Below are 27,491 nucleotides of genomic sequence, written 5' to 3' on the forward strand. Positions count from 1 at the left end.
TACTTCTTGAACGTGAAACAGGTCGAGATATCGATAAAAGTAATCTCTTCTCCTGTGTTTTGTCTGAACCCTGTATCGAATGGATGGAATTTGCTACTCAGAAATATATATATATATAAGGCTGACATTTTTAGAGATTAGTCACGTGGCTTATACACCTGTTCTTCGTCCTCTGAACAGCCCGGAGCGATTTAGGAAGTTGACTGAAATGGATGAGAGGAACAGTAGTGAACCTCCGTTAAGCCTCGATGTTCAGTTTAGTGTCAAGTCGACGTGCTGATGTGCGTCCGCGTAGGCCATTGGCGAATTTATATGCTTTTTGACCGTAATCTGATGCACTTTGTGGCTGGTTTAGTTACCTAGGAATTGTGATCGACTCTGAGAATCTCTCAGAAACGACAGAGGTGGGAGTCATGTGAAGACTGATGTAAATACTCCGGGCAGCCGTAGCTTGATACAACCGATCAGTGTTCGTCGGTTGTTTTCACTGTGCAGTAAATGTGTACCCTCAGGAAGAACCACGTCAACCCGGAGCCCCACATTCACGATGGGTCAGTAGAGCGAACGAGAATCATTCTAACTTTGATCACGTTTTCGACAGCCAGGCAGCTGAATCAGCCCTGGAGACGGTTTAAATGACACTGGACTCCCTAATCAGGCCTTTTGCTTGACCAACGGGAGTGAGTCTCTACTGAGACTACTCCGAAAACAACACTCATCGTCGACAGACCCCCTTTCAATATCACCCTACAATTTAAACAGAATGGATGCACCTGAGTCTTCTCAGAGGAACAGAGGAACTCCATTGTCCCGCAAGGTAAGTGACTGACACCAAACTAGGGGCGGTCGCCATCAAACAATGACCCCTTCGGTTGATTTGATGTAATGCACAGCATAGTCGAATATTGGACAACTCTGTCCCGGACCGAATGGCGATGATGCGGAAAGCGGGGACTGAATATGAGGACAAAAAGCCGCATTGGAGACGGCAACCTCGTGTTTTCTTATTGAACCCAGTTTATCCAAATTCATCTAAGGAACTCGGAGCTGTTCCGTTGGTGCATCAGAATTAATTTGAGGCTCTAACTTATAGGGAGCCCGTTACATTAGAAGACAAACGTGAGACTGTTTCCCGGGATGAGAATGTCTTTGTGAGACTCCACTCAAGTAGAAAGGTTGCCTTTCGTTTATAGCATCACCGTCAGGAGAGGGACGCTTGTTGGTTAGAACCCACCCTATGCTTTCTAACCCATTCTGTCCTGATTCTTTTATTTTATGATTTTTTACGGGAAAAACACCCGATTTCGGCTTTGGTGTAGCAATCACGATGCAGACCATCCACTCGTGGCTGAACGGCTAGGTGATCAAATTATTAGCAGCCCGCGGGTCGCGGATATGAAACCAATTCCCGCTTTCTTTTAGCCGTCACAATGCAGATCATCTGCATTCGGATGCTGGCCGAACGGTCGCGGAGTTCCGTGAGATCTGTACTGCTGATGCTTCGCAATAAGGAGGAAAGAGGTTTACAGTACTCAGAGAATTAAATCCCACTTTGGTCAGAATAATTAAGCAGTGCTTACCTTCGTTTCATCTATTCACGCGATCGTCGCGTTTTTGATTGTCCTCTGTGAGATACAAATGCGGACAAAATTCGTCAATCAGGTTCAGAAACTCAGTGTTTGAAGACTTAGTTGGAGGAACAATGAATTCGTTGGACAAGTACGAATATCCGTTGGAGTCTCACTCAAACACCGATTTCACCGTTTCATTTGTTAAATATAAAATAGGATACTCACGCCTCAGGTTTCTTTTTCTCCGGTTGCCTCGTGCCGAAACACGCATGCTGTTATGACAGCCCAAACAAGCATGCTGTTATGACAGAAGGAAGTTAGTTGAAGGTCATTACGGTACGCACATAATAGATGAGCCTTAAACCTCATTTGTAGAAAGACACTCATGGAAATAAGCGGACAACCTACGGAATCGCTCAGTTCCTGACCTAAACGACTTCATTTTCGCATGGTTTTCTCGCTTTGATAAGAAACAGGTGTAGATAGATGGCTGCATGTACGGAATGTTGGCATGAGTGAATCACGGATGCACAACAATAGCTACGCAACGGATTGCCGAAGGCCATTCAATGAGTTTGATGGATGGAGAACGGCGGTTTCGTGATATTTTTCGCCAGATACACTCATTTTGAAAGTGGTCCCATATAAAGGGGGAGTCTCCAATGAATCGCAGCTAAGAATCTCGCGTTTATCACGTCTTTCCTCAATAGGATGTGCTACGCGATGGAATATCATGTTTCAGGTAGAGTGGTGTGTGAAATATATCAGTACGTTATCTCGACTATTCACAAGGCCGCTGAAGGCTGTTCTACCGGATTCATCCTTTTTGGGGCTCACCAGGTAGGTGCCGGCGCCGTCACACTAATGTTCTACTCAGTGAATATGCGTCCCAACAAGGCTCCTCAGCATAGAATTCTTTTACCGGTGGAAACAAGCCTTATTTGTAACATTAGAATGAAGTACTGTGATTGGAAATTCAAATGTTTAACTACAAAAACAACAACAAATGATTTGTAGTTCGTCACTGGTACTGCCGTTACTACTGATACTCATAATAGTAACAATGCTACATCTGTAAAAACTACTCAGTCCCAAACTCACAGCGTCAGCGAAGTTGAGAGCTATACTAGCTAAACCTGAAAACGGATGGACCGGTAAGTATCAGTGATTGTAATTCCACAAAGAGCGAGATTAGCGGGCTATTTCTAAGGAGGCCAAAATATGGATTCTTGATTAGGCGAACAATGGTCATCCAACAGGAATTTCGCTTCAGGCTTGGATTATTGATTTGCTGTTTTTGAGTGAAACTTTCCGACCAGAAGCAAAACAATGAGAGGAAAATTAAACTCACTGTGTTCACTCATCAGATGAGATACTCTGTCTGAAACCCAATAGAAATAGGTTAATCTGAGTGAAGGTATGATACACAAATCAAACGAAATCAAGTCCGATTTACGCTACAATTGACGGTGCTCGACGTTGCGAACTTTTTAACTTTTGTTGTATTGAACAATGCTTCCGGAAAAAGCAATCGAGGAACCGTTTTCCCACATAATTTCCAAGAATCTTAGTGCCCCCCTGAGTCATTATATGGAACTAGCACTGGTCTACGACCCCCTGCGGGAGGAAGAAGTTGACGAATTCCCCCGAGTATTTTCGTGAGGCTCGTAAAATCACTTGCGAGTTTGTATCGTTTAAACATCTAACACTATGCAAAACGGAATCTTAGAGTTTGTCCTTCATTTTTCAGAGTTTGCGTGGATATAAAGGGGCATTTGCGTTGAATTTAACTAGTGGGTGAATGGTTGTCCGTTTGCTGAACAGTAAAGCATCAGGTTAGCTGGCTGATCATGTGAGAGCCATCACGCGACCTACTGACCAAGCAGATTACCACCATCAAACACTGTTCGAAAAAAGTACGTAAACGCAGATACTGTGGAAGAAGCGCCGCAAACAGAATCCTATTGAAGATGTCGCCCCGATTAACGAAGAAACGTCCGCAGACCAGCGGATGAAAAGGACGGAACTCAACGATCAGCTCTGGAAATTCATCAGTCGTTACTTGTTCGTATTAGTCACTTTCGAGGAAGCTGCACACACTGTTCAGAGAGGGGAGCTCATTTCCAGTCTGAGAGAAGTGCGCTTTATTTTGTACCTGCGAGGGAGATTTTCGTTATTTTGTACCTGTGAGGGAGGTTTTTGACGTCTAAACTGTTACTCCATTCTGTAAGTACCCAAACTATGCCGACCCCCCTCCCAGTCCCCGGAAAAATTGCACTACAAGGCGTATCTGATAGCTCTGTGGACGGATTCGAATCCGCGACCTCTTAGTTAGTAGCTAAAGTCTGTTATTCGGTCAATAGGATACGCTCAGATGTGTGATCAACTGACACACAAGATATGACTCCGTTCACCGTTCATTCACGCAGTTCACCTCACGTGACCCGTCGTTGAAAGGCTGCCAATGCAAGGACTTCCACAGGGCACAAGCATTGACTACTGTAAAAACAATAATACAACATTGATGTGCATCTCATCAACTGCTAACGTGGGCCAACGGCCTAGTCTGGTTGACTACACATAGATTGGAAGAGAGATGTGCTAGACCTGAAAAATTGCTTTTCTGAGTAGGTGAAAATCTGGGTGAAAAAAAACAGATGTAATTATGGTGTGTTTCGAACAAGCAAGGACTCACATCTGATTTTGCAGAACACGTCTTTTTCTAATTCTGAAGGGGGCATGGAAAAAAAGAACTCATTTAGAAGTATCCGTTTTGGATGACTAAGCAGCTTGGCAGCAGATATAAAACACATGCTGTTGCTGTCGCTGATGCGCTGAGGGTCACTAAACGGGTAAAACTGGTGTCGGAAATCGGGAAACGTGAACATTATTCAACATGTGTGAGCTAATTTCTGTCAGTCTTTTGCATTCCAATATTCATGAGGGCGGGGTAATTGTCCACGTGCAGTCCGCCTACACCAAGCTCTCGAGGATAGATCAGTCCGAAAAGGGATCGACTCTACTCAGCAGTTTACCAGTACACATGGTGATTTCCAAGCCTGGCAGTCATGCAGCAGGATGACCGCCGGTCAGTTTGTGGGTTCCTACTGTATAGAGGATGCGAAGATCATATGCTTACATTCTTCAGTTGCAAAAGCGTCGTCCCGGTGTTCCTTGATTTAACATGTGCAATCGATTTTGGTGCTCAGTCAGTTCTCCGGCTCAGCTTGCACCACGTAAAATACTCTAGGTGTCAGCAGACATTATCCCTTCGAAGCGCCCCCATCTCATATGTAAAGCAAAGCAAAGAAAAGAAAAGCCTCATGGATCGCTCTACTTCCCTCGTCAAGTCTTTGTAGAGAGGGTCGGGATCGACAGACTGAACTGTCTACCAGAAACGGCGAGACCCTTCCCGGGTTCAAACTCATCAGAATGCTGATCAGGTGCTCGTGATACTACCATCAAGTGTTCCACGTTGATTCAGGATGTCGTGGGTTCAAAACTCTCCCGTGTTTCATGCGATGCGCGCTGCTGATGACTTCAAATAAGAACAAAAAAGTTGTGTGCTGCTTCGTGGTGGAGAGTGATTTCACCTACAGTAGGAAATCTTCAGTGAAAACTCAAATATCCACACATTAACAACAACCATTGGAATATATCAGCATAATATAGGGCCCAAAGTGATTTTACCCACGGCACAGACTGGCTGACACACACACACACAAGCCATAAAGATGCCAAGTCACACTGTTGGCCTACAACTCAGCCGGTGATCTAAACAAACCTCGTGATATTATTCCTCCGTAGAGTTGTTAAACATGTGTTTACCTGGAGACCAGACCCGAAACCCATCTAGTTTTTCAACGCTTCCTATTGATGACATAAGCAGAGGAATGTCTTTCTTCGCAGTTAGGCCGGCCAACTTACTCTCGTAGTATTTGACAATCCGTTTGATTATGAGTTCTGAAAGTAAATGCAAAAATACAAAAAATTTCAATTACTAATCAAGAGTCATTTGGAAGCAAAAGCAAGATCATCCTGGATATCGTTTGCTAGTTTTTCTTGGGTGATAAATTGAGCCTGGCGATAAGCATTGTGTATTTTTAGTTACTTTCAGGCTTTCGGTTGAGAATCACCAACTTGACACTACCGTTCATGCGGCGGCTCCACGGCGTATTCTGTCGACCTGCTCTCTCCGAGTAGGATGTGATTCGTGCTCTCATCTGACAGTCCTGCGGGGAACTCAAAAATGACCAGGTGATGTGAAAACCGTGATTGGAGGATACACGTAACTACTTAGCCCACTATGCCGACACAACTTGCCGTCTCGCTTCGCAACGCCGCACGCAGATCGACTGGTTATGGTGAGTTTTCAACCTAACTCCCCAAATCGGCTTACAAGAGAAGGCCTGAAATTAAGAACAGTTGCATGCTATCTTCAAGTCAGCTAATTAGACAGAGTTGGAGTCAAAATTGACTGCAGATGACCACGCATGAGAGTACAGCGTTGCACATGCGTCACAAACAGTCCAGAATGAGAGTTCACGCAGTACTTTTGATTCAGTTTGGAAAGTTTTGGGGAGATCGCAAGTAGAATACAGCCGTACGACGGAAACTGAATGCACAGTTACTGAAGTTAGTTAAATATCGCAACTATAGTTACACGGCGCTGATAATGGGCTGTTGATAACCTCATAAGGAACCGGCCTGATAAGTGATCATTCGAGCTTTTTTCTGGAATGACTCACCAATAACTTCTTCCGCCGTAACCCCATTGGCTGCTAGCTCGTCTGGAAGGAGATGATTGTGAACATGACGGTGATTACGTTGTTGATCCAAAATATCGAATGAATAACCGTAACTAGTTCATACATCAGCAAATACAGTCATTCTCACACCAGTTTGGTCCTGACGAGGGACTCGCCTCAATCCCAGCCGAATCTCTCGTTTATGCTGTTCTTCGTAGAGACACTCAGCTGGGATTCAAGTGAGCCTACCGTAAAAACCAAACTGATGTGCAACTGAGTGTAGCTGTCGAATTTTTGTGTAAGCTGGGTTCATGCAGAACATAAGGTTGACTGGGCCGTCCCTACCGGATGAACTCCAACAAGTGCAAGACCAGTCGTGAGCTGTTCAAGAGTTTTGAGCAACCCCATGAGTAGTATCTTTCGTCTATACGTGTTCAGATGTTGCCTCTGAGTGCATCAGGCTTAGCAACAACCAGTAATCCATATAATGCTTCCGGCTCCATGGTTATCAGGACCGATGCAATATTACTTAGACAGAGAGTGCAGCTACTAGCTTATTTGCATCCCATTCCTCGGACTGCTGAATTGATTTCCAACTTTTGTGTTAAGTGAAAAATTGCGTGAATGAATGTATCAGTTAGCTTGGAGTGTTGTCCTCTTATATGAGCTTGAATGTGCTAACTTAGATTCGCACGGCAACACTAGTCCCGCGGTTTACACCCTATTGTTTCGAAAACAGTTTGTTTAACGAGGAAGGGTGAACATTTTTGAGTAAACTATCTTCACCAGATAGATTGGGCTCGCAGCTTTCTTAAATTCCCTTGCAATCATCAGTGAATAGCCTCTCCTTGGAAAACTACTGGGATCCGTCGATTATTCTGCATAAAATGTGCTCTTGTACCAACGAGTAACACGTTCTCAAAATGTGACTACTCCATGGTTTCTGACGAATTTGTGGGAACCGAAGAAGTTGAAAAACTTACTGTATACTTCACTCCTGGGAACATTAGCTGCAACTAAATACAAGATCGATAAATGCTCTTTTGCGGAATCTAGTTGTGTTCAGAGGGATAAAACTGACGTTTGAAGCTCAAGCCACACCAATTTACCATGAGAAAGGAGTGTCTACCATGCCAAAATCGGGTCGTTACGGCTACGCATTAAAGTGTTATCATTTTGCTTGTACGAAAGATGCGACTGGGTCTTAGAACATTGAGCCATAAGCTGTCCTTTTCGTTATTGGGCCCTACAGAGATTTGACAGAAAACTGCAATCTCGGGCAGTAAGACTGCTTCTGACCTCGAGATATTAGCAAAAGGGAAACGATCAATAGACCGGTTCATCATAATTATTAAGAAACAAATACTTTGAAATGCGAGACTTTCCAGGCATCATCATCTACAACCTATAGTGCAAGCATAAAATCCTATGTCTGTTTGACCTCGCTTCCCTAAGGCACACGATTTTGATTCCTTCCAATTGGGAAATCCACTTTTTCTCAGGACTGGTTGCTGATACCACCATATTGCCATAGGTTTGCCCAAAACGACGCGAGTTCATCCAGGTCAAAGAAATGGGGTTCACGCGTAGTATGCACACATTTTGGAATGAATACAACTCGAGTCGTGGTTATATGAGTTTGTTGGTACAACGTAAAAACAACTGGCATGTACGCTGTTGAGAATTGGTCAACTTACCCGGTAAGCCCAGTGATTTCTCCCCAAACCTTTTTCTGGGTGCCGCTAGAGGCAGAGTGACAGACGGGTAGCATAATCTGAACGATTTTCTTGCAAATTATGAGTTCTGATGTGAAAATATAGAAACCGGGCCTACAAAATTGTCTCTGAGTTCTTTTAGATTTGTTTGTATAGTATTGCTTCGACTGACTGAGGCAGCCACATTTTCTGTTATCTATTTGAGCACTTTCGTTTGTCGAAATTCGTCACATGACTTGCTGTCGGCGTTAGTGTTAATCATGTCGTTAGACGGGCATTGAGAATAGAATGCTACTGGCATATCGATCTGTCTAGTTGGACAAACATGTTGCGTCGGTCGTTCAAATCGTTTTGGGTAATTTGTGTTCACATAGTGATAGTGATTTTGTCCTTTTTATCGATCAACAGTCCCTATACATACAAAAGCCAAGCGATCAGTCTCTTCTTTATTACGCAACCTGGTTCATAAAACGCACGCGCATTCACGAACAGTTTTTGTGTCGAAATCAATAAAAGGAAAAAAGAGTAATAATTCGTTCTTGACACTTCAGGTGCGTAGATTGCGTGAACTCTGAGGGAGTTACGATAGTTTAGATACAGCCAGAGTGAACAAACCTAGACAGGGTCAAGCGGGAAGTTACTAAATGCCTTAGAATTGCGTTTGATGTGCGAACACACGGACTCTCAATGAGTGCCGATATCATGGTCCTCACAGGTGGTCTACTGACACCCAAACCACCCAGAAGCTGCTACACTTTTCTACAACAAACCAGCCAGCTTTACTGTACCGTACCGAGCTAGAACCACAGACGACGGACCACACATCTACTCAACTGTTTGAGAGCAACTTCTTGTGACAATAGTTCCGAAACACGCATCATCGCAGAGAATCGAGCTGCACATTCGGAAAAAAATAAGAAGAAGAAAACGTACTTTCATACATCTTCTGGGCCAGCACGAGTGGTAGCACTGAAGAATGTGGCGCAAGTCGAGAACACAAATTGCGGTTGTGGAAAGACAAGAGATAAAAGAATCATGTCAAGATATAACCATAAGTTTTCATTCTGGCACCTTGAGCGTGTTCCCGTTGTTTCCTGGTAATCCTTTATCTGAATGAACGGTTTTTTCAACCAGAATGAGCAGTCAAGTGTTGTTGGCGACGCACCGGTTCATGGGTCAAGGACCTCATGAAATCCCAGCAACAATTAGGTTTCCAAGTTAATCACTGTCCTTGAGGAAAGGACCGGTTTTCGACGGAGTGTCCCACACGATGGCCGTCTCATCTTCCACTTTGGACAACGTTTGGTCACTACGTGGACAGACTGAAAAACCCACTAAAGCTCTTGCAGATTCAGAAACTGGGCCTACCTAATCAGCTCCAGTTGAAAAATGAGGCGACCTGTATGTCGCACACACAAAAAAAACCCACCGAAGACCGAGACCAATGCAAATCTTAAAATATATTTTAGGCATTGTTGATGTTTCGGTGTAGAAGTGTCCACCCCTTCCCTCTCGAGGAACATCACAACTGACCCAGACGTTGGGTAGGACTTAGTCACACCATAGCGAAATGCCGACAGCGGGACCTCCCACGCTAACGTGTGATGGAATAACGAAAATCGAAACGCTCTAAGGTCTGACAGAAGCCCCCGTGAATGTGAGAAGGGTGGCTTTGAGGGTGGAAGGAAAACCGAATGAAATATAATCTGAAAAATCTTCAGACAGGTCAGGTGTATCGAAGTTTTAAATCAGCTATCATAAACTGAACTTTGATTGAATCAACAAATTCAGTCACCAGCGATCACACACGTGGGTATCGTTGTCACACCTGCGTGGGTACCTGTTGTGGCTCTGATAAGGCCAAACGCGGTGGTCAGAAGTCCCCCCCTCGAGGGAAGAGGGGATCGATAGTCATATCAACAAACCGTTGCATTCCTTGATTTGGAACAGTAAACGCCTCTAACTGGACGAAAGTACAACCCAAATTTCTGAGGGTTTGTTCAAGATGGACATCCAATTAAATGGCAGACGGAAGCAACACGGTCCCTCTGGGATACAAAGATGTCGAGCACCCCACCGTATTCATAGATAAGTTTATCACCCCACCGTTAAACGAATCGAGTTTTTGGAGCATATGAAACGTATTTGTGATAGCCAGTGGAGGGCCAGGTGTGACATAATTTCTTGTACGATACTGCCCGATCCGCAGTCATCTTCCGCTAGAACAGCAAACAAGTAAATTTTATGTACCCGTGGGAAAGGGAACATGATGAAATCCATACTTACCTAAAATATCCCCGCTAACTTGATCTGTAGTGAAAGGTTCAATGTAAAGCTTTTCATCAGCCCTGATATTTAGCGTTCTCAGCTGGCGAACAAGAGGAGTGGTGAACAGACAGTCCAGTTTAGGGACATGGTTTGACCTCGATTTGTGAATGCAGTTGACCAATGGAGACATCAAACTGCTTTTGTGTGTTCAGAAATATGGGGGTCATACACCTGATTTTTAAAAAGGAAGGCAGGGTAGGCGAATATCTGGCCCGTAAACGTTTCACGAGTCTGAGTCGCTCATGGCCTTTGCTTGTCTCAACTCATAAATTTCCGTCTCGTTTGGCGCACATTCACACTTTTCACCGCATTCTGTGTGTTTCAGGTATCACCGGATTTTCACCCGTAGTTCTTGTCTCATATCTCCAACGTCGACCGTTTGCAACTTCTTGGCATCTGTTCCCTGGCTGTGTTCCTGTTTTATCTCACCCATGTCCCCGCTCCTTAGTGCAAGAAAAAGACTCGCCAACAGGAAACACAACAGCTTTACTTCGAACAAGCGAGAGCAACAGTTACAAGGGACCTCGTGCCATTTAAAGTTTACTTTTCATCGATCCAGGCTGTTGCTGATTTTTGGTTGATTGAATGACTGACTGGCTTGGATGCTTGCCGGCTTCCCTATAGAGATTCTTGTGGGGTTTTAGGATCTCATTAAGTTTCGGGCTTTCTGGGTTTATTATTGGGAATTTGACAGCTCCCCTTTGCTCGCGGCATCCATTCCGTATGTACTGTGAAAGAATTGGGCAGTCTGTCGTAAAATTTCATGTACTCGTGTGAATCTGTCAAAATGCCTTTCGTTGTTGACAACTATGTCTCTACTTGAAATGTCAGTAAGAACTCAAAATTGTCTATACTTTTATCGAAGATGTTTGGGATACCCATGGTCATTTATTGTCGTAAACTTGGTCCTTTGGCCTTGACTTTGGAAGTTCTACTTCGTGACTTTGGTTCTCGGGACCTTCAAATATTTCCTAACGGATGCACATTCTGCAGGTGTTCGATTGTAATGAGTTCACTGGTACTGGGATGCCCCACATCAAATAAGCATAAAAACACTATGATATCGGACCATACGTATCAAGACAACTACTATATACACTACACTTTTTGAAATGTTTTGGCTGCCGTATGACGAAATTTGATAACCCGCGGGACACGTTAGACTTTGGCCAAGGGAACATTCAGGAAAGTTGTTCAGACGAGAAGCTCAGTTCCGAGGTATCCGTGTGTGTGTACCCACGACTCCGGAAAGTGTTTGTGTTGGAGTCTCGACAACCACTGCTGAGACATGGGTTTGTCGGATGGATGGAAAATACGATGATTGTAAGCAAACTACTGAGAACTCACTTGAATGAAAAACGCTTGTCGCATATTCTGAGTAGGTCAAATGTACGGACTTGACTGGAAAGCAGAAAAATTGACACCGTTTGAAAAAATGTTGGAACAACCAACATCTGATGAGTGATTAGTTTGCGTCAAGGCGATGATTGCGCCAGGCACCATCTATCAAGCAGAAACTGACCCAAAGCCTAAGAGAATTTTTTGGGTGACTAAATCAATCACGTGATTATGTTAAAACGTTTGAAAATTGGCTCTTCGGCTTGCAGGACAAATGGTACAGCCTAGAGCGCTTCAACCAGATATGCCAATTATCCTGCATTTGTACCGTTATGTGATTGTTGCTGCTAGATGCATTTGTATTGTGGACTGATTACGAAAGCTCCGGCTCATCGACCGTGCAGATTTCAAGACATAGTAGTTAGTCGCTGTAAAGTGTGGTCACACGCGATTCTTTGGAACTAACAGCGTTCTGTGGACGGACATGAGTAAGATTGTTCGCTTGATGCTTACAGTATTCTATGACGTGGGTTTCAATAACGTATCGGCCAAATGGTATTCCACGATCCCGTCGAATCGGCCACACGGACCAAGCCAGCAGCACCTAATACTGATGGAACGCTCAAGTCCGCCGCAGCCAAACCGGATGGCGTTGGTGACTATGTCCCTGCGAGTATGCTTTTCTGCCAAAGTCTATAGTTCATGCAGTATGATGTATGACCTCACTTGCGCCAGGAAGTGTCCTCATTCGAAGTTAGGTTGTAGCCCGTCTTGATGCGGCGTTCCTGTTGCGCCGGGGTCGATATTGGTGCTTCAGTTCAACGGTCCCGCTCTTTTCTAAGCTCTATTCTCATTGAGAAGGAATGAGTAGTCAGTGCAAATCATAGATCACGTGTTCTTCTAGTTGTGTGATCGAGATAGAGGTTTGATGTCTTCTAACCCTTCCGAAAGTTTGGCCAGGCCTACAGATGGTGACGCGGTGGAACATAGGAAGCTCGGGTACGCTTTTTGGTTGTTGGTCTGTTCGTCGAAATCGACAGTTCTATTGCAAGCGTTTAATCAATCAAAGTGACATCATCGTGCAGGATTTTATATATATATATATATATATATATAGTTTCTAAACCGTATCTAGTAGCTCCAAACTGGTTGGTCCCCAGCTGACTTTAGCGTAAGTTGGCCGATCAACTTCGAATTTGGGTTACGTTGTCGTATCTGCTTCGTTCTTTCGGTGCCTTCACTTTGTCAGTTCCGCACTTTTGCCGGGAGTGGGCCGTCTTTTTTTCCTTTCTTTGTGGTCTGATTTCTTTCACCCTTATTGGTTAACTGACCAACTTCAATTGCAACGGCTTTCCAAACTATGTGGCAAGTTGAACAGCCAAAACTCAGTCAACAAACCTGTCAGGACGCGCCCAGACATGGAACAAGTACATGTGCAGAGAGTGACGCGTCCCCAAGGTCACCATCGGTACGACACGCTCGGAAAGCAGGTGCGCTGGCGGAGCTCACCAAACACGGCTTAGCAAGCTTAGAGTGGGGCCGAAAGTGTTCACGACCAGAATACCGCCATTGGCTGTACGGAGCGAACAGGTGAACGATCATATTTGGCCATTTAGTCACCCTATATATTCACACAGAAGCTCTGTATGTTTTGTCCTGGCAATACAGCCATGTCCCGAGTCCTCTGCCTTCTCCTTATGGCGTAGTCTGGCAGATTCAGTGCAGGCTTAACCGCTAGACGGCCACCCACGATACAACAGGACCCATCGGATCAAACGAGATCTCTAGCGAAATCGAAGTTCATCAAGTCAACCAGTCAGTTGGAACAGAGCCACATCACAAAGTAAAAAGGAAACGGCCCACTCAGAACGAGGGAACTGAACCGAAGCCACCGAACCGAACCAACGGGTTACAAAAATTGGCACAAAAGCGCAGCCCAGATTGCAAGCCAGTCAACCTAATTTCACGGAACAAATCACTTTGGGGCACAGGCAAAGTGGAGGACCAACCCTGCTGCTCTGACGATGACGCTTGGTTGATGTAATCAATTTGTAATCCATAAGCCAACCTCGGGAAGCAGATAAACAACCAAGCAGACGCAATAAAGGTACGCGCCTTTCTGAACTTTCCTGGATATTCATTGACTGTTGCTCAAATCCAAGCAAATGCTACAAAGCTATGCCACAAATTCCGTAACAGATCTCACTTTTCGAGAGAAGCAAACCGGAATTACGCGAAAACATGCTACTCTCATGCCCTCATCACCGTTACACCAGTAGTTTGAGCATTCGGCCACCAATTATCACTGTGATTAAATCGCATTTAGGTTTGGATGTCACTTGCTCGTAGGCGTAGAGTGTATTCCTCTGGATCGTGGAGACTTCCGCCTCCTCGCAGAATCGATGTGACGAAAAACTGAACAACGAAAATGGTGTTTTTTATGTGAAATTTTCCTACAAGGAGGGCTTGCTTCAATGAAATGGAACGAACTGGGAATTATCGAGATCATTTCCTTGCTTGGAGCTTTTTCTAGATGAAGGTTTGGTAATTGATCAGGTGGCTGTTGATCTGTTCGCCGAGCTTGGCAATTGATTTGCAATGATTGTGAAAAACACTACGTGGGACAAACAGGGAGGAAACTGTCAACCAGAATCACCGAACATAAGCTCGCCACCAAGAGACATGACCAACTCTCTCTCATCTCTGCACACGAAGATGGGGAAGGACACCATTTCGATTGGAATAACGTCAGAATACTGGGCCAAGCAAGAACAAAGAAAGAACGCGAGTTCATGGAGGCGTGGTACTCCATTGGTGGAGCAATAAACAGGCACATTGAGATTGATCCTGCCTACGAGCCTCTGAGGACAAAGGAAATCCAGAACCACAGAACCCGAGGCCGGACAAGGACTCAAAGAAGAAATCAATAGAACAGCAGGCTACTAAAAATAGGAAGCCACCTGATCAATTACCAACCAATACACCCGAGCTACCAATATTCCAAAACATTACCAGATGAAGGTTTGTTCGTTTTGTTTTCGTAACACTAGCATTCAGGAAGGCACACACTCTTCCATTCGCTGTTGGTGAAGCATGCTGAGCGGAAACTCGAGGGAGTTTGCTCACATTGATACCCGACGATGACAGACGACAAAAGCAGGTCAAAACGAATATGTGGAGAATAATCACTCACAAACTTCCATAGCCACCCGGAGAATAATCGCATTTAAGTCTAAAAAAACGAGAGAACTTGTTTCTTTATTCGTTTTTTACTGAACTGCATACAGTAAAGCAACATTTTTGAAGACCCAATGCCCCCAGTACACCCAACTCATTCGATTCAATTCATTGGGAACAGATTTTTACGTGTACTGAGTAGATAAATATGTTTGCGACGAGTGTACCCCTGAAGTTACGGATCCCGCCCTGGAACGTTTTTTGCGAAACTAAGACGTGCCAAATCACCTGTTTTCCGTGCTATCCTTTCTTTTCAGTGCTCACAACACGCTCTTGGATTCGAGCACGTCCGAACTACATGTATTATCCGTTGCCTCGAAGTTGTGCTGTTGTTCAGTAGAGATTTCATTCATTGCTAAAAGCAGTCTTTTTGTTAAAAGTCTGGGGGCCTTTTAGGACTGTCTCATTTCGGTTAGAGGTCACTACAACTGTGCACCTCACTTATCCGCATGCAGACTCGAACCCGTGGCTCCCGTGGTTAGTAATTAAAAGCCATAAAATAGGTTTGCAGACGATTATCAATTTTTTGCTTGGGCAGGACATAACACCCAACTGTTCTGCATCTTCGCAGCTCACATCACATGGTCCACAGTGACCTGATCACTTGAGTGACGACATCTCGCACGAGCTATGTGATTTTTGTCTTTTCTGAGTAAACTACTGACGCCTTATGGGAACACCGTCCATAAGTCGTAGTTGGCTATAAGTAAACAACCAGGAATGAGGATTATCAAGCAGTTACTTACTGGTCATTTCCTGAAGCATCAGGCGTAGAGCACCTGTGTGACACACACACACACACACAGAAGCAGGTTAAAAGCAACCAAACAGATTTGCGTTGCAGGAAATTAATCCAAATCAAGGGCAACACCATTTCGACATGTTTTTTGCTCTCAGAAACCGCTTTCACTTTTTCAACCTAGACTCTGTTGGTGAGACTCAACTGTATCTCTCGTTTATGCGGCTGTTATCGAACCTAGTGTTGCTCACCTCTAGACACTGGGTTCAGGTTCCTTCAAGAAGAACTTCGGAAGAAAACTCTCAAAAGTTGTCGTACTGTTGTTGTTTGCACTGTGTGTATACCATGAACTCACAAATAACTTCCCCCCAGGTGGGCTTGTGTTCCGTGTTCTCTGAAGTGAGGAGGCATTTTGAGATCGATGCATTAGGCGGCCGACGTTGTAAATCAGGACAGCAAATTCTAATTTGATGCAGAATAACAGACGCAGATGTATTTTTTCCGTAATCATTCCTTAGTTTTTTTTGCGCTTTTCATGCAAAAAGTTAGCGGATAGTGAGGAAATTCGGATAGGTTTGTATGCCTCACCTTGTATTTGGTACAGCGGTAGAACTGTGAAGGCAGATGGATAGGAATAAGCCAATGAAAACCACCGTCCTGGAAATTCACGAACATTCAAGTGATTTTGCAGCCAAATCTGATCAGCAATATCTATGCGTTGAATGAAAGTTCCCCAGTGTCGGCAGGAAATCTCAGCTGCTTACTTGAAGCTAAACTGTCCTCTCTCTCTGCTGCACTCCTGGGTTAGTCTGCAGTGGTTGATTTCGAACGGTAAAATCTATTTTAGCCAGAAACAAAATAATAGGGCAGCTTCAGGAAAACCGTCGCGCGTTCTTTCATTTGTCCCATGAAACAGGTCCCTACGAACCTCTTATCAGTGAGACAGTTAGTAAACGCCATATTTAGCAGGCAACCTGTCTGGTTCACAAGTTTACATGGTTATCTGCTCCATTCGACCCGGACCAATGGTCGAGCGTGGACTGTACATAGGAAACCTCTCTCTGAGCCTCAGAAATGCATTATTTTACCTTGTTGCTCAGGTAACACGAAGCTCCGGTTTAGACCGTGTCGTCACTATCTGCCTATTTGCGTCTGTATGGAGCGGGAAGACTAGCTCGGACAGGCGACATGATCCGATAATCGTGCGTACTCTATACGAAGGATACTTGCACAAGATGGAGTAGCAGTACAGACGTGCCTATCTGACTAATTCTGACGCAGGGAACTAAAGGTTCTTTCCCATTTTACGGCGGTGCAAATGGATCGAGGTGTCATCGATAATCTGTTCACAGGCCAGCAGTAGATCATTATGCGCACAGGGCTCACAATTTTTGGGGCCCTTGAGTTCAAAAGCTCCATCGGTTATTGCATTCGAACCGTGTTTTTAGCCATACTTGCTCAACAAGCGATATCCCGCCACTTGGACGTGCCCCACGAAAACGCAGCGAGTTGATTAGAAAAGGAAAGTTGGATTATGCACCAGGTACTTTAGTCGCACCAGAAAACCTGCAATAGATCGGTCTTTTGCTGCGTATATCGAATTGTCGCCTATTGTTGTTTTGCATGCTCCCTTCAAAATGGCATAGAAATTGAGAGCTTCCCTCCATCCGAAAAAAAATTACAACGCGTTTGTTCTTGGGACTCTTTTGACCCTTTCTGTACGCAACTGGAAACAATGCAGGTTGTGGCACTTCACCGATTTCGATGAAACTCGGTGAGTTATTGTTCGGAGTTGTTAGGACAAACCTGCACCAAACGCGCCCATTACGCAATGGATACACTGAATACGTGCTTGTTTGGCAGAGAAGCATTCCAGATTGTAAGCACAACGATGAGATTGAGTAAGTCGACGAGGAACCAGGCTGTGGTGATGTTCCGCAGTTTCACTGAGGGCTTGTTTCAATTTTCGAACGTCATTCCGTACAATCCTTAACACGGTCAGACGTGCCCTGACTAACTCTCTCCAACCAATCAATGGTCATGCAATCCCGAACTGAGTGGTGTTCAGCCAAAGAGCTTTGTGAGACGGTCGAGTTACAATCGTGTCGAACATGGGTATAGATCCAAATAACCTATCCAAACCAAACAGAATATGAAAACATGGTGTGACAGGGCATTTGGATTAGCCCAGATCAGCGTCCAACTAGGAGGATTCTCAATGCTGATTCGAATTAGATTGCCTCAGCATATTTTATAGGGCGAACACCATACGTTCAATGACGTCTCGGCTAACTGATGTCATTCAGTTTCGTCTCGGAGAAGCCACGAGCTCCTTTTTGTTCAGGCCTTGCTTTCTTCTATGTTCTCCTTGTCAGCAATTCAGGTTGACCAATTCACTGTCCTCACATGTATTAGATATCACCTATTGATTAGCCGAATGATATTCAACTCTGTCTCCTCGTAACAACAAGTGCAGTGATTACAAACGGTCTGATCAGTACATATGTATATTACAGAACTGGTAATTTCATCGTTCATCATTGCTAACCTGTCGATCTTATTGGTTGAAAAGGCACCTCCATCTAACCCCTACACACCAACTTCTCGCCTCTTGTGACCCTGTCTTTGGCCCAATCACACCGGCTGATGAGTTAACTGGTAACACTCAATACGATCAAAGGTCTTCATGCACACTGTTACACTATAAGACGCCCTTTGACAGTTCTCACCACAAGTAGGCAAAAGGCAAGAGATTCCCCTTAGATGCCGCGGAAGGCCACCGAATGGTCTTTGTCTGGTCATGTGGACTCACCGCTCAATCCAGCGTCCTGATCCCAACCCGAGTGAGAGCCCGTGAAATGTGCCGGGTATGGAGGGATGCAAAAGTCGCTGGCCTCCAAGCAAAGTAGATGTCTACCCTTAGGCATTACTGAGGGTATATCAACCCAAAATGTTATTCATATGCTCAAATAAGGCATGAAAATTCGTTTTATGAAAATTTTGGAGCCTTGTGACCAAGATAAGCTATCTTAGAAAACTTACAGTCGGATGGGCATGCGACTGAAATCGAATAAAACAGAATTTGTTTAGGTAGTCACCCAAACATTTAAAGGGCTTTATTCAATATCATTTTTGTGTTCAAGCTGGAGGTGTAAAATTTGGATAGACTAATTCCGGGTCATTTGAAATTGGAAGAATAACAAGCGGATGAAATTAGTTTGTCTGTATGACAAATTCACACGAAAAAGCTCGATGAGTTGACGATCAGATACGGAAGCTCTGAGGGACATGGGATTGTCTCATCCCGCTTGCCTTTGCAGACTAAATTCCCTGAACATGCAACACACATTTGTGTGGAATTTTCTGTTTGAAACAGTATCGTTTGTGTGGTGGTAGTAACCCATGACGCCATGAATCTGCCAAATCACTCGAAGGCGAACCAATCAGCACCTCGCATGAGCAGCTAATGCGATAGTATCGATCAGGCGGCGGTATCAGGCTACCCTTTAGGTTCGGAATTTGAGTCACAAGGTCAAACACTTGTGGTAACTTCATATCTGATTGGTTGCTTTGTTTATGACCTTCAACCCGTCCTTGATTTTCAGCCGTTCTTGTCACGCGCAGTTCTGTTTGCATAGTGCGACAACATAGCCCCCCCCCAAAAAAATTGTTTCACTTTATGTTCTTTTTTCGCTCTCTTGCTGTCTGTTTTATAAAATACTACTCGGCCCAGTTAGCATTGTTGAAAGAAAGATCAGTGACACGTAGACCATAATAGATTCACACAGCTGGTTATGTGTTCCAAATTCCTTAGTTGTTTACTTTGGAACGGCTTCAGTGCTATGAACCATCAAGGTAACGAATCGTGTCTGCTCTCGGATGAATTTTTGAATGTGACCAGTGAAGATTAGTGGTCAGGCTCCAGTGGTCATCCTGATTAATGCTCACGCGAGGGTATGGCAATTCAAAGGACATTTGGTTCTTGGATGGAACTGTGTTGTGTTCAGTCTACCTTGCATTTGGGAAGTAGCTGTGGGATCGAATGACCCGCACTTTTCTGGAATTTGTCCATGTCTGGTGACCTCTCTTAAGTTTAACTTGAATGGAATTGGTTAGATGCGACTTTTTTTATTTAGGCATGTGTGTGTGCGACCTTCATTAAATGTGTTCCAGTTCGGGGTAATGTTTACCAAAAGACCCCTGTGAAAAACCAGTCACGTCCTTTAAAGTATACTTCTCCACCAAACTTGTTCTTCGGAAAACGATGCCCACTTACGAAGCAATTGTGTCTCCACTAAAAAAGGAATGAAACATACATAAGTGATAGATTTTCGTTGCGAAAAGCCTGTCTGTTCAACTTAGTTGGTCGGATTCCGTTAGAAGTGTAGAATTTACAACTTCTGATTTCTGGAAAATTCCCACCGGCGCGTGAGTTTCCTCCCCTCCTCGTCAAACCTAAGTGTGCATTTAAACTGACTGACCGACTTTATCAGTGGCCACGCTCTATCCGGCTAGTGTATTCGACAGCCCGATTCCCCTCCCGTCCGCGAGACTGTCTTAGTCATGTGTTTCATACGCCTGAAAAGGGAAGCCGAACTGAGACGTCTTCAGGTATGTGACTTTAGGTGCCTCAAAACCACAGATTCTACGGGCTGTTGCCGGCGAATCCGTAGCGGGGAAATTAGAAAGCCATTGTTCGGTTGTGCAGCAGGGGATTCAGTCGAAGAATTTGTGCAGCACCAGAAGTTGCGTTGGCTAGGCCATGTGTTGTGCATGTCGAAAAGAATGTTGTTTTCGAGGCCTCACTGAGAGCGGCACAAGACGAGCGGTTGTCAATCTGTAAACTGGCAGAGGGGTATGAAAGAGGTTACGAAAAGCCTGGGTGCTGTCAGTGCGACTAGTCATCCAGGATGGGTCCCTGTTGGTCCTCACTGAGTCTTACTGTTATTATTCGACGTCGATGGCATCCATGTCAGTTGCTGTCCAAATTGTATGAATGAGCGTCCGGATGTATGATTGTGCAGCAGCGAACTACCAGCGTTTGACCACTGACGCTATGCTGTCGATGACACTGATGATGTGTGAAGTAAGCAGAAGGCCAGGATCAATACCCAGAGAGAAAATTGTCGATGAGCAGCAGGAACAGCAACGGCAAGTGTTCCAGCAGACAACCACTCCACACCTCAGTGACATACTCTACTGATCGCCACGGGAGCTGAAATAGGTGAGATAATTTCCACTCCGCGGTTTCCATAACAAGTTGAAACCCCGTTTTTCTTCAAACCATTCACCACAATGAGACAGACAGAGGACAGGTGCTATCAGCCACCCTACACGTTACTTTCAAAGACAACTCAGCTTTCCTCCAGGATAATCATTGGGCGAAAAAGGGTATCTGTCATCAAAACAAAACTACAGCTGTAGTTGTAGTTGCTACCGACCGAGCAACTAATCGGGATCGAAGATCAACCTCGGCTATCAGCACGTATATTAACACACCCGCAACACTAATCAGCGCACAACCACCGAACCATCGCTACGCTCCCTAACAACGTCCTGATGGTGTCACCGGGATTGATGAAACGTTTGCAACCAAACTGCCCAGCTCAGCGAACTAACCAACAACCAGAGTGATCCTCGTTAACGAGGATCGGTCAAACAGCTAGCGATTTGGCACTGAACGGCTGAAAATGGTGAACAAATAAAGCACTGAAATCTGGTGCCTTGACTGTAGAGTTCTGTGTTTTTTCGGATAGAATTGAGAACCGCGCCCTTTTTGCACGATTCCCACGACCGTTATTTAGGTGATATAATTGTTTACTGTGCCTCACCTCACAGCCAGCCTTTGAGGTGGTTCTGCCGAGTAAAACGACCGTGAGCTGTTTGGACTTGTCAAGTCGTGTTTTTCTCGAGATGCGTGTCCATACCATTGGTTGTGTGTCCGGCACAGCTCACTGCCATTTGCATCTGTTTGTCGGTCTACTTATTCACTTATTCAGTTAACTCACTCGTTTTTTATATGTTTGTTTGTTAGTTTGAACCAGGTCCAAACATCTTGTAACACTGCCAATATTGGGACAAGTAATAAATACTTCATGGATCATGTTGATTTTCTTTTGACCGGGCTCAACGGTTCTCCCTAGCTTTTGCGCCTTTGGCAAGATCATGTCATCGAACTCAAACTTTCTCTGATACGGGCGCTATTGCCAACGAGGAACCGATAAACTCAAAAATCAGGGTATTTGATGATCAGCGGCAGCGCATATTCCTGTATTTACACAAACCATGACTTACACTTAGTGCACCAGTACCTAATCGCCTCACTTGCAACATCAGTTCCCGTTAGTCGGCTATATACGTAGGATTGAAACAGTTCAGCTGCGCTTGATGTTTGATGAGAATTTAACCTGGGACAGCTTTTTCACGAAGGCAACATGAAGGATCAAACCAGACACAGCGAGAGGATGTTTCCATGTGACCAAAAGAACTAGTGAGGTCCCTATGGCTTATCAGTTTCATGAATTTGCTCTCTAAAAATAAACCCGAATGCGGACTGATTCGCTAGCTACTGGACGGTTAGTGAGAGGCATTCAAGTAGACTCGGTCTGAGCCTCCCACGGTCTGAGCGTCCACGTCAAAACAACCACGAAAGGTGTACAAGGTATATTAACGCCCGAAATGAAGTCAGGACCGGTTGTACAGCGCTTCGTATATACAGCGTACTCGGCTACAACGTTCTGGAAATTCTGACGCGTTCTGGATGCGCCATTGGCAACCGGCATCCGGCCAATACCGAGTCGTGATTGGCTGTTGGGTCCAAACTTCCGACCAGTCAAATCTCGGCTTGATGCCGAACCGGCAAGCATCCCGACTTCTTGGCCAATTTCGCCTGGGGTGGACTTCTCGGCCGTAGCAGCACCTGAGTGCGAACGGTAAAGCGGGACCCGTATGGAATTCCGCCTAACAAGCATGTTGCAAGGAACCGTTTGCCATGGCTGGGAATAAATTATTCTGATCCTGAGTGCGACGGTAAAGCGGGACCCGTATGGAATTCCGCCTAACAAGCATGTTGCAAGGAACCGTTTGCCATGGCTGGGAATAAATTGTTCTGATTTGTTATACTACTCACTGTTCGCTTCAGTAGTATAGCTTTCATGAGTAAATCTGATCAGCGACTTGGTGGGCTTGGACACACTTAGCAGAACAGTTGTACCGCCGACATTGATGCCTCTTGTTTATTTAATCAATAAAAACTTTGCGTAGTCAGTGTACTCACCTGTTGAGATGTTGCGGAACTCTCCTAGTAACTCTCCTTCAAATGCAAATAAGCAGAAATCGTATTCGTTGGAAGAACTCAGTGAAACTTTGATATTGCTTTAGATTTTGTTCAAGTATTGGTTCTGTCATTTTATTCAGAAATCCAGCACCGGATGGGTGTGCATAACGGAGGACGCTGTAAGAATCGAACTTGGTTTGGTAGCCGATGTGCCCAGCAATTGCGGTCCTAGGAGAGCTGTATAGTCCCGAAGAATAGCCTTTAAACTCAGGAAATTAAAACCACCACAAACATTCTGGATGATTCGTCTGTTTTGTAGGCGAGATTACAGTTTAGTGCCAGATGGCGTTTTCTTTGCGATATTCAACGCTACTCCCATACTGGAAGGGCATCCATTTGTGGAGACGATAGGCGGAATATTACATAAAGCATGCGGCCCGTTCTAACAGTAAATTGGCCCTGCAGACGCTTGATGTAGATAGCAAACCGCAATCAACCTTTGCTTGGCGACATTTGGTGATTAAATTTTCGGGCGGACTGAAAGTCATAGCTTTAGTTTCGGACAAATTTGCAAAGTGTCAATGACAAACGTGTAAAAGGTTGAAAGAAGATCTCTAACGACACTAACAGGTACTTTTACCATCTAAGATGAAACGACCAGACGGAAAAGTGTAATGTAACGGACGTCAGTCATTCGCCGCCTTCAAACAGGTTCCATTTGCTCATCCCTAACGCCCGCCCAGATCCCAATGCGAATTGCAAGTCCGTTTAGCGACTCACGTAAACATTTGTGAATTTAATATTTTGGATTGTCACTTACTGTCGGATTGCGTGACTGTGGAAAAAAGAGTTTGTCGTCAGATTATTATGGGCCCGTTTATCCTGCATGATGTTTTAAATAGAGTTGAATCAAGGAGCCAGTATTTACGAGACAGCATCAACTAAGGACCAACACTGACGCTCGTTTTTGGGGGACTGGTGAGCCAGTTGTGTGAACTCCATATTTGGGTTAGGTACTGATGCCAGCTTGAATGTCTGCTGATGAGCGCATGCCTTTTCTGATACATGGCACTCTCTTTACGATCACCAACCCTCTGCCCTCTCTGCGTCACTTCATCTCAGGGCCATCCAGATAGCTGAGCGAGGTCAATTTATGGGCAGTTTCACAGTGTACAGCCCCCCTTGTTTGTGATATGTGTGAAATTCTGATCCAGTCGGCACCTATGTGGCAACTCGAAGTAGGAAACAAGTGACCAGTGTCGACATGGGGTCGCCATCTTTCACGCTAGCTTGGTTGGTAGAAGGTGGGATGCGTTTACGCAAGGTAATGTGAATTGGAGTCAATTCCGAGGTCACACTCTTTACATTAGCACCATGTACTTGTTTTCTAATTAAATACTACTCAGAAGCCTACTTTTCATTCCCTTTTTTCTACCTTTTCTTGCTAGTATATCCACTGTCCAACCTATCAACTGGACGGATAGAGTCTGAAGTGCTACGCTGTGACAGTGCTGAGACACCGCTAGGTTGCGCAAGCTTAGACACAGGTGGTCAAGATGCAGAGGTTGGGTTCGAAACTCGAGCCTCTCTGTTACTAATTTCGCGCCCGAACCACTGAGTCATCTCGAGACATCACACATTTTGAAACACCTTACACCAATCTGAAGAATGTGACGCAGGCTGGGCGCTTCCAATACGTCCGTAACTTAGATCGCCTACTGTTGAGTTGTGTCCGTGTCCTTGTGTCGCATGCAGCATATCACACTTGTGAACCGGAGTCCGCGAGTCAGACCAGTAAACCAAACCAGACGCCACGGAATGGTGGCCTACAAACTCCAAACTGATTTATGCGCGTTGTTCATTTTTTTGTGTGCAAAAATCCCTTTATATTTAATGCAGTAGGAATTCTCTAGGGGTTTATCAAAACTGCTGGAGCATGTTAGCGATAGTGAACCATAGACCATTGGATTGATCAACCGCTATCGACTTACGGAGTCCACGATAGTCTGTCAAATGTCAGCAGGGATGCAATGAAATAGTCTTAACCAAACTCCACAAAGAATGCCTTCAAACGGAAACAACAAGCGAGTTCAGACAAGCTGAATATTGAACTGTCCTATGGGCCTGTGTCCTCTTATCAAAGATGAGATGTGAATTCTAGGGCAAGATGAAACCTTTCAAACGACGAAAACTTTACATAAACTGTGTAAAATTGGGGTCCCTACGCTTCAGTTTCTCGGTTTACCTGGACACGGGACTGAGCTAATAAGGCACAGCGTACTTTGTTTGCCCTGAACAACGAAGTGTTCATGACTTCCCACCAAACGGCGTATGGGGAACAGTAGACTGTTCACAATTTCCAACAGTGCAACACGGAATGTGGACTTACCGCCTATTTGTAGAAAAGGGAAGTACAATGGTACAAAATTGGTTAGTTTTGTTCCAACTGAATGGACATTTCAGTTTGAACCCCAACTGCACTTGTAACCCACTTTGCGGTTACATCTTGTGAACTTCAGATTCAGAAGCCACTTGGAGTAGACCCCTTTATTCTGTGAAACCTCTTTTTCGGAGTACAGTTGGTGAATAAACGAGGAAGGGAAAAAGCCGACTGACGCAAGTTGCCAACACTGGAGGTGATTTCTCTGGAAAAATGGAGCTTCATGAAGAGCTCGTTCCTGTATGGTCAGACCAGCAGCACAATTGGAACACAATCATACAAGTCCACCTTTTGCCTCCGCCAGGCTTTTTAAGGATGCGTTTGTGTCCTTTGTGAAGCGGGAAGAATGTAGAGAGCGGAACCGTCAGACGGGCCATTGGATATTGGCCCAAGCTTGTCCGCTTACATCGTCCGGTCTGGTAAGTAGTCGATTCCCTAGCCCTTTTACTAACGTTGCGCAGATTCAGGAGCAACCAAAAAACGAATGATTTTCCTGACCAGGACTAATATGCTTATTGATATTTGATGAAACGGAATCAACCTTTTGATGTCTTTGACTCGCACTGTCCTAATCTCAGCAGGGCTGTGTGAAATCGGGCAAAATGGCCCACAACTCTTTTATGACTCTCATGATTTTTTTACGTAAGTGAACACATGCAGCTTTTATTTTCCAGACTGGAGATATGCAAACCATTATTCGTCGTTTCAAAACGGTTTAATAAAAACCTAAATGCAAAAACGAGTCCATCGAATATCTCCCAGGTGATGGCGGGAACTCACCTACTTCATTATCTGTAATATTCGCATAACAACGTTTTTAGTTGTGCGGAACAAAGGATTGCTTCATACCAAAACCAGAATGTGAGCCTAACTGCTCCTCATTTCTAAATGCCGTCGGAGTTGTTGTTATTGCCAGAAAGTCCAGACGACCCATTAATCGTGCAAAAAAACCACATTCAAAATGTTTTCGGCTCCAGCCTCAAACTTCAGCTTCACCAGTCTACGCATCCCCGGATTAAACTGTACCATGTACTTACGGACACTTGACATTAGCCTACGTATGAAGTTGATGACAAATAAACATGTCAAATATTTGATTAATACTGCTGGAAGGACTTATCCTCGAACTTTTTCCCGATTCGCTCCTACCTATGTACGTAATTCTCTGAGAGGCTACACGACAGCGCAGTTTCGCTGGCTGGAAAACAACAGGAGTAATGACGTCGATTTTAACTACTTTCGTTTTATTTAAGTAGCAAAAACTCCAACTGAGAAAACTCAAAATGCAGGAATGAGCTGAGAGCCCACCCGTACGAAATGCGCTCATTCTGACAACTATAACATGGCAGTCTTAAACAAGGCGAAGTTAACATTTTAAAGCGATGACAAACAACTTACCTTGAGCGCCTATTTTTAAATCACAATGAATGAGCCAAATGAAAAAAAAGGTTTTTCGGTCAGTTCATGTGAAAGGTGTGCGATAAAGGATGCGACCTGTTGGAAAATTTTTCACGAATGGGACAAACACACAATGAATGAGATATAGGATGCAAATCATTCAAGTCTTGTTTTATTTCATAATATTTGCCAAAAATTCTTATCTTATTCAAACTAGACGCTGTTAAATACCTGTTCTCAAAAACCACGCATAAGAAGTCACATAGCTTCTTCCAATGGTGTTTGAAAAGGGGATAATTTATGGTACATGAGTGCTGCGACCAAAGGGCAGTGTTTTATTACCTCGTGCAAAAGAGCTCTGTACCAAAGAAGTAATACCTTCATCAGTTTTCACGCATCAGGAAGAGTTCCTCAAAGCTTCTGGGATTTCGAAAACCCCTGTTTATATCCATATTTCATCTACTGGGAAGTTCTTGGACACAAATAGCTCACAAGTCGGACCCATACTTTTCAGTTACGCACCTAAATTATGAGGATTACTGAAAGAACTAGAGTTCATCCTGTTTGGACATGTGTAACCATGTGATAAACGAAAATCAGTAGCAGTTTGGTTGTGTTCGCATGATGCCGATTTAGGTTTTAAACTTTCGAACCCGCATCTTCTTAGACTGAGGTTCCGAGTTTCACTTTACGTCAGAGCC

The 27,491-nt window shown here is 44.5% G+C and overlaps 3 protein-coding genes across 3 annotated transcripts in view; 2 read left to right on the forward strand and 1 right to left on the reverse strand.

Annotated features, from left to right (window-relative positions):
- Positions 1 to 4,267: 4,267 nt before the first annotated feature.
- Positions 4,268 to 18,603, reverse strand: T265_14613 (hypothetical protein; the record flags this gene model as incomplete). The annotated part of the gene is made up of 4 exons (XM_009174427.1): positions 4,268 to 4,299; positions 5,499 to 5,534; positions 6,320 to 6,361; positions 18,489 to 18,603. Coding segments are annotated over 4 exons (225 nt in total), but the record flags the coding sequence as incomplete, so codon positions are not given.
- Positions 17,508 to 20,485, forward strand: T265_08552 (hypothetical protein; the record flags this gene model as incomplete). Its single annotated transcript, XM_009174397.1, has 2 exons — positions 17,508 to 17,555; positions 20,204 to 20,485. 2 exons carry the CDS (start codon positions 17,508 to 17,510, stop codon positions 20,483 to 20,485), a joined length of 330 nt encoding a protein of 109 aa, XP_009172661.1.
- A 5,149-nt stretch (positions 20,486 to 25,634) lies between these two features.
- The window catches only part of T265_08553 (hypothetical protein), a gene marked incomplete at both ends in the record, with an annotated part of 22,728 nt that continues 20,871 nt past the window's right edge, over positions 25,635 to 27,491 (forward strand). The window contains one exon of the mRNA XM_009174398.1: positions 25,635 to 25,811. Coding sequence (XP_009172662.1) covers positions 25,635 to 25,811 — 177 coding nt within the window. The remainder of the gene's footprint in view (positions 25,812 to 27,491) is intronic.

Source organism: Opisthorchis viverrini (assembly GCF_000715545.1).
Source record: "Opisthorchis viverrini unplaced genomic scaffold opera_v5_228, whole genome shotgun sequence".
Classification (NCBI taxonomy): domain Eukaryota; kingdom Metazoa; phylum Platyhelminthes; class Trematoda; order Opisthorchiida; family Opisthorchiidae; genus Opisthorchis; species Opisthorchis viverrini.